At 41.4% G+C, this 13,039-nt stretch overlaps 1 protein-coding gene across 1 annotated transcript; it reads right to left on the minus strand.

Moving 5' to 3' along the window:
• Nucleotides 1-1,525: 1,525 nt before the first annotated feature.
• kpna6 (karyopherin alpha 6 (importin alpha 7)) lies at nucleotides 1,526-10,973 on the minus strand (the record flags this gene model as incomplete). Its single annotated transcript, XM_079231870.1, has 14 exons — nucleotides 10,898-10,973; nucleotides 8,701-8,834; nucleotides 8,507-8,599; nucleotides 8,250-8,349; nucleotides 8,058-8,152; nucleotides 7,070-7,201; nucleotides 6,894-6,982; nucleotides 6,692-6,791; nucleotides 5,730-5,893; nucleotides 5,555-5,633; nucleotides 4,722-4,847; nucleotides 3,753-3,880; nucleotides 2,567-2,751; nucleotides 1,526-1,713 (listed from the first exon to the last, which is right to left on the minus strand). The coding sequence occupies exons 1-14, from the start codon at nucleotides 10,899-10,901 to the stop codon at nucleotides 1,526-1,528; spliced, it is 1,617 nt and encodes a 538-aa protein (XP_079087996.1). The 5' UTR covers nucleotides 10,902-10,973.
• Between the last annotated feature and the right edge of the window lie 2,066 nt (nucleotides 10,974-13,039).

Consider the following 13,039-nt stretch of genomic DNA (forward strand, 5'->3'; position numbering starts at 1 on the left):
GTATAATATAATGCAAATACAACGAAATTCAAATATATAGTCATACTTGAATTTTTGGTTGAAGTTAGGCTCGTCACTTGTACCCCTGGCCAAACCCGGCTCGCTATGAGACACACAGAAGGCATCATCCCCTTTCCTCAATGATCTACAACGCCGTAGGTTATACATCAACGCCACCGCTAAACAAAACATCACCGCTAACGCCGCCAAACCAACTCGTTGCGGCCCACTTCCTGCTTTCTTCTTCTTCTGTTTGTTAAACTCTAAATGCTGCAACAAGGGTGCAGTGCTTCACACCGTCCTCCACCTCTCCGTCGGGCCAGGGATACTCGGTGACTGCACGCAGGGTCATATAACGCCATGCAAAGACACCTGCCGCATACAGCCGGGGATTCTGGGAGCAACCAGCAGCAACCCGTTTGCCTCCATGAAATCAGACGTTCAAAACTCGAAACGTTGCGTCTGTGACCACGAGTGGCTTTTCGTCCGTTTTTTTTTTTAAACATCTGCAATGTCTTGAATTCATTTAAATATAAAAATATGTTGGGTTTTCTGCTGCTGGTACCTCTCCTCCCCCAAATCCCCAGCGATGCCTTGTTAAATAGTTAGATCACTTCATAATTCAAATGTATTGTTATTAATAACACAGCACACGACGAACATTGGATCTCTAACAATACCACCCTCGAAAACTGGATTTTTTTTTCTTCTTTTTCCTAGATCTTTAAACATATCTTCTATAAAACCCAATCCCCCTTTCTACTATCCCATCCAGAGCCCTTCCTATGTTTTCACACGTCTTCCCATCTCAACCCTCCCTCTGAAAGTTGTCCCACTTAAAAAAAAGCAATAGAAGGGGTGGGGACACTTCTTAGCTTGGGCATCAGATCAGCTGAACCCTAAAGCTCACGATCAAGGAGCGAATCAAAGAAAAAAAAGATGCATTTAAATAAGTGTGGGGGGAAAAAGAATAACTAATCATAAAACAATCAAAAGGGATCATGTGAGCCCGGCATGTTTCACCTCATACACCCGAGTCTGTGGACTCTGCACGGGGAAGCATGGGCCATCCTGAAAAAAGAGGAAACGTCCCACTGGAAAAGAAAGGAAACAAAAAAAAGTGGATGCACAGATATTAACCAACCAGAAGCTATCTGTGTGTGTGTGTGTGTGTGTGTGTGTGTGTGTGTGTGTGTGTGTGTGTGTGTGTGTGTGTGTGTGTGTGTGTAATGCCAGGGCAGACGTTTGGGCCTTCTAGATGAAGTGTAATGGAGTTTGCGTGGCCCAGGTGTCACATGGTTCTGCCCCGCCAGAAGTCAGTCCACTGGTTTCGGAGAGTGGGACAGTTTTAGCAAAAGGGTGATTCGGGGCGTCTGTGTGTGCAGGACTGTGGGGGTTAGTGGCGGATCAGGATCAGGGAGGAGGGCTTGGAGGACCGACTCGGGCTTCTAGGGGTCCTCTATGAGACAAGGAGGTATGGAGGCGGGGGGTTAAATGGTTTATTTTAGAGGCGAGGGCGGCGGACTTAAAGCTGGAAGCCCTCCATGGGAGCCTCCTGCTGGGGGAAGAGGAACTGCTGGTTGGCCTGGTCCACCTGCGGGGCGAGACTGTTGTCCTCGTCCTCCACGCCGAAATAGTGCTCGATGAGATCGAAGGCCTTCTGGTAGATCTCCTGGTTGTCGTGGCTCTGGAGGAACTCGATCTTGTCGAGACCTGGAACAACAAGTAACGTTAGAACGATGCACTTCTGCCAGAAATTAATTAGATGGAGGCAGCTACTGCTTTTTTTGGGGGGTCTGGGTCTCAAACCTCAATACTTTGTCTGTCAAATTTAAGAATATTAAAAGTTGGCTATTGCTTTGTGAGATTCCTGATTTAAAGCAGAGAAATGAAGAAATTCCACACCTTAAAAGCAGTGGTTTAGTTCAAAATTCAGACCATTTTGTTGGGGCAACAATATTCTAACAAAATGGTCAATGCTGAATTTATATTGCTGTGCTTTTTTAAAATAATAGAATAAAGAAAATTCAAATCACTTTCAAGTAAACCAGATTGCTCCATCAGATAACATGTGCAATCACTTTGTTAGAACGATGCAAATAAAGTTCTATCTGTGCAAAAAAATACTAATATTTGGCCAAAAAATTGCCTGTTGTGGCTGCAATTAACCTGTTTTGCACTAAATATAAAGATCATAACAATAACGTTCAACTGGTGTCAAACAAAACGAGTGCAGATGTGTGTGAGGATGGGTCAAATGCAGAGAATTATTTCCCCACTCTGGGATTAAAAAAGGATTATAATATATATATATATATATTTATTATTATTATTATTTTTTTTTTAAATATTTATATTTTTTTAATATATATATATATATATATATATATATATATTTTTATATAAATAAATAGAAGAAAAAAAACACAGTTTGTGAACCACTGCCTTAAAGTATGAAAAAATTATTGTTTTTGAGTAATATGACGATTTGTACACGACATTCCTGAAACAAAACCCCCTCTAGGACCACTGGTCTCCTCCCAGCACTGTGTGGGCGCGTCGGTACCGTAAGCTTCTTCGATGAGGCTGCAGTACGGGTTGACTCCGGTGCCGCTGTTCTCCGTCTTGGCCTCCTGCTCGCCCAGCCTCAGGATGTTCTCCAGCCCGTTGAGCGCCACCTGAACGATCTTGCAGTCCATCACCGTCAGCAGGTCACACAGCGGCTTGATGCAGCCCAGGTTCACCAGATACCTGATTCAGAACAGACATCTTCAGATGGGATCCATTTCTTAAACCTCCATTAAAGCAACCGTATGACTCCAGAACTTGCACCTTTAAAGATTTTTCAGCATTACAGTAATTCATAATCATCACTGCAAACAGGATCGGCTAAAAACTAATTCTGCATACTTTCAAATAATCAAATAAATGTTCAAAATGGGGCTCAAGTTGGAACAAAGCAAATGGCTTAATGGCAACATCAGCGTCTACGTCGTTATTATCCCGCAAATTAAAGCAAGGCAACGAATAATGAATTGGAGTGACGCATTTTATTAACTATTATTATTTTTTGTTGCACAATATTGTATTTTTTTTTTTACAATTCTGAAGCTCAGAATGCTTTATTACATGGTTCAAAGATTAAAAAAGGAGAATATAAAGGGTTTTCCCCACAGTGGCATTATGTGTTATTAAACTGTTCGGTTTAAAAAATACAATTAAATGTTTTCCTTCATAGATGATCTACTTCTTTCAATGTATTTTAATGAATTGAATATTAATAATTCTTCCTGGTTCATTCTGATTACCTCCGGGATTTTTTTAGCAACATGTAACCTCCCTGTGCGTAACATTAATACATTTATATCACCTCATTTCCACATAGAAATGCACAGGTTTTTCTTCACAATTAAAGCATAACTTTATATTTTTTCACATTAATGTTTTTATGAATGTTCTTAATTGTTTTTAAATCTTGTTTTCTTCTGAAAAGCACTTTGAATCGCCTCGTTGTTCAAATGTTCTCTACAAATAAACTTGCCTTGCCATTAACTTAGGTCTGTCACTTTGAGGGAAAAGGGTTTTCTCCTAATTTATGAACAGAAGACAAGTTTTCATTCCACGTGGTTTTTAGAAACTCTTCCAACTACTAAACAATCTGCTATTAATGCTTCAGTCATCGCTTGTCGCTCGACCGTCAAACCCTTTAACCTCTCGTTGACCCGGCGCGCTCGACTCCATTCGAGTCTCACCTGATCTGCTCCGGCGTTCCTCCAGACGTGGCGTTGGTGATGGCCCAGGCCGCCTCTTTCCTGGTCCTGAACTCTGCTTTCTGTAGAATGTCGATCAGAACCGGGAAGATGTTGGCATCAATCACCGTCTGTGGGGAGAAAAATCAGGGGTTTAAAAAATAAAGAAGCCTCATCATAGTGAAGAGATTGAGTTGTGTCGTAGTTAATACACTGCAAAAAAGGAATTTCAAGAGTAAAAAAAAAGTTAAAAAAGCCTTGTATCAAGAAAATAAGTCATATTTGCCCAAAAAAAAAGAATATTAATCTTGTCAAGCATGTTTTGATTAGAAAAAATATCTAATTTTAGGAAAGTATGCCTTACTTTTTCTTGATTTTTGGCTTATTTTAAGAAATCTTGTCAAGCAAAAAAATCTGCCAATGGGGTAAGTTTTTTTTGCTTTGATATAGGATGATTTGATTGAATACAAGAATGTTTTGCTTCTTTCTAGAAGGGTTGTTTTTGCAGTGTAAATCATTAAGCATGAAGTCAAATGAGGAACAAAGCCCATCTCATCTCAGTTCCTGTTTCTGTGTACGGACTGTGATGAATAATAACAACAACAATCATAATAACAACCATAAAACTAGATGGTTAGATGATTAAAGATAAGAAAAGCAGTATGATTCACAGTTATGGAAAAGGACACAGCGTATAAGAAACACAACTAGAACATTAAATGAACATAAATAAAAAGGAGCTGTGATTGTATACGGGTCAGAAATACTGTATAGAGACGACAACCTCAACACATTGAGTTTAACAGACACGATCACTAATACGTGTTCTTCTCTAAAGAAACTCACGATGTCATTTGTCTTGACATGCATGTTATTTAACACAAACAATAAACCACCTGAACAAACATTTCTGCTGCAACAGTTAAGGAGGAAACTGTCCGATGCGGAGTTTTCGTTATAAATTATAATCACCTGTATTTGTGCTCGGTTTCCGGCTGTGATGTTTGAGATGGTCCAGCACGCCTCTTTGCGAATGGACTCTTTAGCGCTGCTGAGAAGGTGCAGCAGACACGGCAGAGCCGAGCAGTTCAACACCACCTAGACACAGAAACAGAGGGTAGAACTCATAAAAAAAAAAAATATATATATATATATATATATATAATTTATTTATTTTAAAAGGGTTCAGGATTAAGTATAAACATTCTGACAATGAATACAGCCCTCTTAACATTGGAGGATGTAATGTGTGGTGTTGAACTGCATTGCATTATAAATAGAAGGTGTTTCTGTTATTTAGCCTTAGTTTTTAAAATGGGGTGGACACAATAATAGAAACAGCGGTCACTATTAAAACAATACAATCCATTATTAGAGCCGCAACAATTCATTTGATTAGTTGACAACTATTTTAAATGTCAATTAAATCGGTTTGAGTATTTTTTTTTATGTGTTTAAATGTGAATATTTTCCAGTTTCTTTACTTCTCTTTTCTGAATATCTTTGGGTAGTGAACTAAAGAAGACATTAGAGGACGCCATCTTGGCTTTTGGTAAACATTGTGTAACATTTAAACCAAACAACTTATTGACAATGAAAAAAAAGGTGGAGTCATATCCACCCGCACCACAAACTGTATTATCCAAAATGATCACTCATTTTAAATCAGCACCTCAAAACTGAACATTATAAGGTATGACAGATGTATTCATGACTGAACGACTGTGGTTCTAACTCTGTACTTAATAAACAAAAGACTGAGGTGTTTTTGTGCTGTTCTCTTCACTTCAGTTGAATAAACTCACCTGTGTTTGGATGTCGTCTCCAGTTACGATGTTTCCTACAGCTCTCAGCGCAGGCGAGGCCACCTTATAGTCCGTGTGCCTGCAGGACGGGAGGCGCAACCGAGGAACGTTTAAAGTATTTACGGGGTCATGTTTACTGCGACGAAGACGCCAGAGAGACTACGACTGGACTTACATGAGCAGCTCTACGAGGCGCCTGCAGACGCCGGAGTCGATGACGGCCTGGATCTTGTCGTTGGGGCCGTCCGAGAGGTACGACAGGGCCCAGCAGGCGTCGGCCAGCAGGTCTGGGTCACTGCTAAATAGAAGCCTGGACAGCACCGGCAGACAGGGTGACACCTAGACAAGCACGGACACAATGCACATTTATGCTTAGATAGACTTTAATTTAGCGCCCATGAACACAAACACACACATTGAGTGAAACTTTTCAGCGGCTTAAAGGAAAAGCAGCTTGCCGTGGCAATATTAGATCAAGGTCACCCCGAAATATGACCAGGGAACGAGAGTTTCTCAACAAAAGAACATTATTTCAGCCTCGTCTAGAAACGATACTTTCGGTAGTCGGCGTAAAACCATTCTGAAAACATGACGGTAGTCTTTTCTCTACAGCACTCAAGGCTCGTGACTAAATGCAATCTTGTAGAACACAGTTCATCAACAGGGATTAAAACTAACTTTGCAAAAAAAACTGGATGCAAACATTCATAAAAGGAGTGTGTGTTTAAGTTCATGGGATTCATCGTTTAGTTTTTTCCAGTGATATCGAATTGCGTATCGAGAATCGTGGGATTTCACAGGATTTTCTCTTTTTTATTTGTTTGACGTATTCATTGCCTTTATGGTATGGTCCTTTATCTGTTTACTGGTATTTGAGTTATGCATAACTATACTTTGCTTCTCTGTAGAGCACTTTGTAAAACATTGTTTTTAAAAAAGGTGCTATATAAATAAAGTTATTATTATTATTAATTACGCCAACTGAAGAAAAAAAAAAACATTCACACAAATGTCGAGGACTTCTGTTGGCAGACAATCTTGTCCACAGCAACACATTGAAAATACAAAAAGTAGTAGTATGCATGCTCTCAAGTTAGCCCAGTGTTTTGGTGATGACTTCATGAGGCGTACTGGTACCTTTTCAAAAGTAGGTGGAGGGTTTTTTCCTCTACAGAGATTAGACAGAGCCCACACTGCGTTCCTAGTCATGGTCAATCTAGTGGATTTGGTCAGAAGCCTGAAATGAGAAAGAAAAGAAAAGCTCAGTACATGAGTATCAGAAATATGTTATTATAGGAAGGTAAGCTAGCGGCCGTAATCAGTATGAAGTTGGCCTTACATTAATAATGGTGGAAGGATGTCGCAGTTCAGCACATAGTCCCTGCACACGGCACTATCCCCTGCAATATTACCCAAGGCCCACACCGCCTGAGACAGAAATAACACAACCTTGTTACCAACAGACCGTGGGTGCAAAGCGAGGCAAACAGACGCACACAATGGAGACTGCGTTACCTGTTCCTGGACGTCCTCAAAGTCCGAGTTAAGTAGCTCAATGAAGATTGGCACGGCTCCGGCCACAATCACCGTCTTTGTCTGCATGGACGTTCCCGATGCGATGTTGGTCAGCGCCCAAGCGGCTTCAAACTGCAGGAGGCACGAAAATAGATAGATGGATACTTTATTCATGCCCAAGGGGAAATTAGTTCCTCACAGTAGCAGAAACTTACATAGAAGACACAAAAAATAAATATCAGGAATGCAAAATACTCAATATATACAACAAAAGAGTAGAGCGTATTCATTTAGGAAATTAAACAATAAAGAAAGTGCAAAAATGCGTATGTGCAGTGTATATAAGTATGTACAGTGACTAACTAAACAACACAAGCAGTGCAAGGGCTATTGCAAATGTAATGTCGTAAAACTTAGTTTTGGGCGAGACGTTGAAGTGTTTTCACAGAAATATAAATATAAAATTGGTATTAGAAAGGGAATTGTGATCCGTTAAACATATTAACACCAGCACTAAAGCAGCATATACTATATAAGCAAAGTGACCACCATTTAAATTAAAGCAAGTATTTAAATAAGAATGGATAATCATGTGTTTCTTAATCATTTGAATTGTGTTTTTAATGCAAATATCCACTGTAAACGGAATCGGACAAGAAAATTGCAACCAACTTGTTTTCTTACATCTTTAACCACGGAGCCGAAACGTGTTTTAATTAAATAAGAACATTAGGTCGCCTTAACAAATGATAATTCCCATTTTCATTCATCTTGCGGTAATGAGCCATTGGAGATGAGAGTTTACACCTCAATGCTTTGTGCAGAGCTGCAAAAACAATGGCCGAACGGACACTTAGCACAGAGCTGTCGTCTTCAACGTTGCAAGCCAGGTGACACAAATTGGATGTGTATTTGTCACTTGACAGATATTACATGCATGTACACATCCCGTGTTCCTAACTGTCCGAGTGAGCGTGTGCAAACTGACCTGTAGTGTGCAGTTGACGCTCTTCTTCAAGAACTCCACAAACCTCTCGACTACTCCAGGCGTGTTTATGACTTCATCAATTGGGGGGTTGGGCTCTGAAATGCGGTAAAACCAGATGTGAATACTTTTGTTTGGTTCCACATTACATGTGTGTAGATTCACTGCAAGTACACAATATATATATATACACACCTTTAGAAAGTAGTTTTCTGAACTTTTGCGTCGTGGCGAGCTGAAGCTCTGGGTCCTCCGAGAAAAGCATCTCGACCATGTCTCTGGTAATGACTCCTTCCTGCAACGACACATGCACAAGCACTCAGGACACAGACTCCACTATACTCAACCCACAGGCTGGGAAGAAGGCTAGACAACATTAATAATGACTTTGTCCTGTGTGGGCCTCTCTTTGTCCATGTTGTGAGAGAGGAATTAGAAAACCAGACACTCACTGTTGCTGGAGAGCTGAGGTAAGGATCCACCAGTGGACTATCAAACATGGCCTCTTCTTCATTGAGGACATCCACATTCCTCCTCTTGAAAAGCTGTGTTTAAAAAAAAACCTGTTAGAGCCCATAGATATGTATACACACATACACTACATACCGGCCTAATCTCAAACGGAGATAAAACAATCCGATGATACCTGTTGTTCTCGTTTCTGTTTCCTGAGCTGGACGCCCTCCTCCTCTCTCCTGCGCCTCATCTCCTCAGGGTTCAGTGCTTTGTTCTTGTAGCGGTTCATCCTGTAGTTGTCTTTGGCCGGACTGGCTGACGGCTCTAATGGGCCACACACACAGGCAGACATCCCGATTAAGACGCGACAAGAACAAGCCGAAAACAAAAAGCCGTGCACCGAAGTTGAACCTAAAGAGTACACCACGTGTAAGGGACAGGACGTGAACATGTGGTGGTTTGCGTTTGTTTCCCCTTAACAGCTCTAATTATAAGTCATGATGATGACACAGCCTGTACACGGGTCTATATATAAAAAGGCCTTTATAAACAAGCTCATAGAAACTGGATAACACAACCTAAAAATACACACACGCACGCACACACACTGCTAAGCTATTCAACTACCAGTCAGCTGGCAGGCAGAACAAATGTATTTATTCAGTAGAGTTAAATCGCAGAGTTAGCATTAATTGGTGCCCACACAGGACAAACTGCCCATTCTCAGCATTTGTGCAGTCATGCCACCAGAGCGGGGCACTGGGCAGATCCCTGAGTCACAGAGGAGAGAAAGAGAGGTAGGGACAACATTAAAAACCTGCCACTAACGCTCAGTGGTGGCAACCGTCTGTGCCAAAAGCCCCTTGATTGTAACAACGGGGGTTTTGGAGGTTAAACATCGGAACAAGTGCTGCAAATTGAGGCCATGTTATGGTTTGAGGGCATTAGCGCAACCAGCCTCATCATAAAAAAAACTTGTGTGCATGTATTGTGTCCAGATGGTAAAGCCACAGGCGCGGACGCCATACGAGCACAGGTTGCGGCTGGATGCTCCGATTCCTGTAATGTGCGAGTTTGATTAGCTGCTGTACGTGAACCGCACGGACTGTTTAGGCTGGATGGCACGGAAATAGCCCTGCAGGGGGTAAAGTCTGCATGATCAGTTCAGAGGAGACCCTACCTACCTACAGTGAGGAGTGTCGAGGGGAAAGAAACCAGAATAGTGAAGGTGTCTGTTGACTGAGGTACCCAAAAAACAACAACAGTGGACTTGAAACCCTCTGTTCTCAACAGCAGATATATATCGAAATCCCAAACTATCTGCATGGCTATGCACCTTCATTTTGTGTGCGTGTGTGTCCTTTAATTTAGCCTCACTGAGCGAGGTAAACAGCATGCTTTGGTGACAAATAAAGCCCCAAGGGCGACTCCACCCGAAGACATTTTTTCCCAACATTAAAAATTAAGCAATGGAGGCGCAGGACTCCTGTTGCAATAATAAAATGTAATGACCAGATGTTTTTATATTCCCATATGATATATTTAATGAACCCGGATGGTTGTGGACAGTTTGGTGTAATGCAGACCGTCCATTGCCTCCCTTTCATTCGTATTTACAAATGCATGCATAACAGTTATGGTCAATGTAAACGACAACGACAACAACAACACAAAAGCATGATCCTGTTCCGGAGCAGTCTGGAAAACACGGGGTCACGTAACACACGTTACACGCCGACGTGCAGCGTGCAGACGGGATGTGTCACCGCTGTAAATATATTAATTCACGTCACTTTACCAGCTCCAACTCTTCCAATATAATACAATTAAATAAAGTAATACCATTATATGAACACCACAGTGTAACCTTGTCTCTGTGGGATTGAATTACGCGAGACTGGAGGACGTCACGTGTGCCGAAGCAGGACAATATGTGGACGTGATCGATAATCACCGAATACCTTAGTGAAGCTTTACGTCTACACGCCTTTAAAGCGAGAAACAGGCTGCAGCGCGGCGCATGCGTAGTTAGCTAGCTAGCTAGTAGTTTGCTTAAGTTGGCTAACAACTGGTTGTTTTCTCGGGTTGAAATTAGCTTTATATTAGCAGCGTTACACCTTATATACAGGATTAAACCCTGTCCTGCTATTAGACAGTACCGTGACGGGTTAATATAAACCACCCACGATGGATTAATTACTCAATTTTGCGTAATTTAGCGTCGCTAACTGGAGTTAGCTGCGCAGCTAAAGGAGTTAGCTCAGTAGTTAGCTAAACAACAGTGACAGGACGAGGGGTTTGTATGATCATCACTCTCGATGACGCATCTTTCACCACCTGAACGCACCTCTGTGCTCTCGATGTGCCCCCACCGAAATAAAACTTACCCATTACGTCCTGTGTCGTTTGTGTGTCAAGTCGTGAAGATATAAATCAATTTTGAATCCTCTCTCTCTCTCTCTTTCTCACTCTCTCTCTCTCTCTTCTAGCTTTCCAGAATTTGCTCCTGTAAGCAATATGTCTGCCGGAGCCGGAAACGTCAAAATATAACAGCGACTTCCGGCCACCAGAGGACGCACGAGCCCCACAAAACACTCTCTCCATTTTTAGCCACCTTTCAGTAAAGGACACAAGACAGCAGCCCGGTACAATACCATATATATATATATATATATATATATATATATATATATATATATATATATATATATATATATATATATATCCTGTTTATGCATCATCAATTAGTTGGGTTTATTTAGTTCTCAAATGCATACATTGGTTAAAATTGCTAAACTGAACAATGCATGCATGCATCCATAACTAAAATACCAAAATAAAAATAAATAAAAAGTTAGAGGACTTTGAAGTCAGAGCTTCTCACTAATCTCTCCATTGTGCATACTTTTTGAGCATGCATGGTTCAGATACCTTTTGGCCTTAGCTCTGCTGAACTCTCTCCATTTTTGAAATACTGTGTGCGTTTTCATGCGTGCGTGTGTGTGTGTGTGTGTGTACAGATGTGGTTCCCCAGTGTTTTTCTCAAAGTGAATGTGACAGAGTAATACAGGTGAGGTGCATTCATGGTCAATTTACTGGAAGCAGGAAGTGGTAAATTACTGCACTATATTGTGATACAGTGTTGTCCTCTGACACGGGCCCTCCAGGGGGCCTGAGGGCCCGGGGAGATGCACCAGGGGGCAATGTTGTACAAATAAAACGTAAGTAATGGCATTCACTGCTGCATGTCAGGCTGGCTCTTTCCCCTATTAGACAGGGTGTGGGAGGTCAAGTCAACTGTAGCACAACTGAGATTCTTTCCCATGATTACAATTTCTTAGCAGACGAGAACCAATACTGTTCATGAGTACCTACGGGGCTCCGGCTTGAGCTCCACTGAGCCGAACCACGAGGTCTGAGGATTCCTCAGCCTTGGCGCGGAGATGAATCAAAAGACACACTGCTTGCTGGATAGCAGCTCTCCGCTGGTATCAAATAACACCAACACACAGGATCCAGTCTGCGGGGCTCATCGAATCTGATTTCACAGGTCCTCCTTTCTGAGTTCTTTACCTTTCTCATTTCTAGGCCTGCTGAAGCACGTCATACGCAGCCTGCACTCTGCAGGGAAGCAAAGGCTATCCATTAGTCAATGCCACAGCGTAAAGACTGCCTCTGTAATGGAATCATAAGAGCAGAGCAAGGCATATAACCGAGAGGTTTTTAAACTAGAGTAAAGTAGACAGGTCATGGTCAATTCTGCTGTAGCCTTCCGCTCGCCATCAGCCACTAATGTAGATATAATAAAACACGACGATCAATACCCTGTTTTTCTTCCAAATTCAAAAGGCTGGGAATTAAAAAGAAAAATAGGACAAAGTTAACAAACAGGAAGACCTCTCTTGCCGACCTCATTAGTGGCTATGGCCCGTCCAAGGCTGAGTCAGCATTATTAAGAAAACACGGTATTTTCCACAAGCAAATTAACGATGCTGCTCGAGAGCAACAACTAGATGTTTATCAAGTGCATGCATGATCAAAAGGAATTTTTAGTTTCTAGGAAGACTATACAGCATTTGTTAATTACCTTCTTCGGCACAAGCTTTATTTCGCCCACCTTTTGTCCAGACTTTGCAGCATTTAAAAGAGCTTTATGATTATAATAATATTAATAATACATCATATTCACACAGCCCTTTTTAAAGACGCTTTAATATCCACATATCTACGCATCTCTGTAGGCTGAATGCTTTTGCTATAGCGCTAAATCCCTTTCATTTGCAGGGAGACTTAATTCAGCGAAGAGGTCTCACAGGCAAAATTCTACCCTGTTTTGCATCATGCTGCTGGCAGTATATCCATGATAAAACATCAAGCAGGACTAAAATCTCTGCAGGTGCATACCGCAGCAAAATAACTCCACATTTAGTCTTTCCTAAAAGAGGCTAACAACATGAAGCAGCATGTTTTTAGAGGAAAAACTCAATTATGGAGCGTTAAAGGCAGCTCAGTTTTGATGGCGCTTATTT

The sequence above is a fragment of the Taurulus bubalis genome (assembly GCF_910589615.1).
Source record: "Taurulus bubalis genome assembly, chromosome: 16".
NCBI classification, from domain to species: Eukaryota; Metazoa; Chordata; class Actinopteri; order Perciformes; family Cottidae; genus Taurulus; species Taurulus bubalis.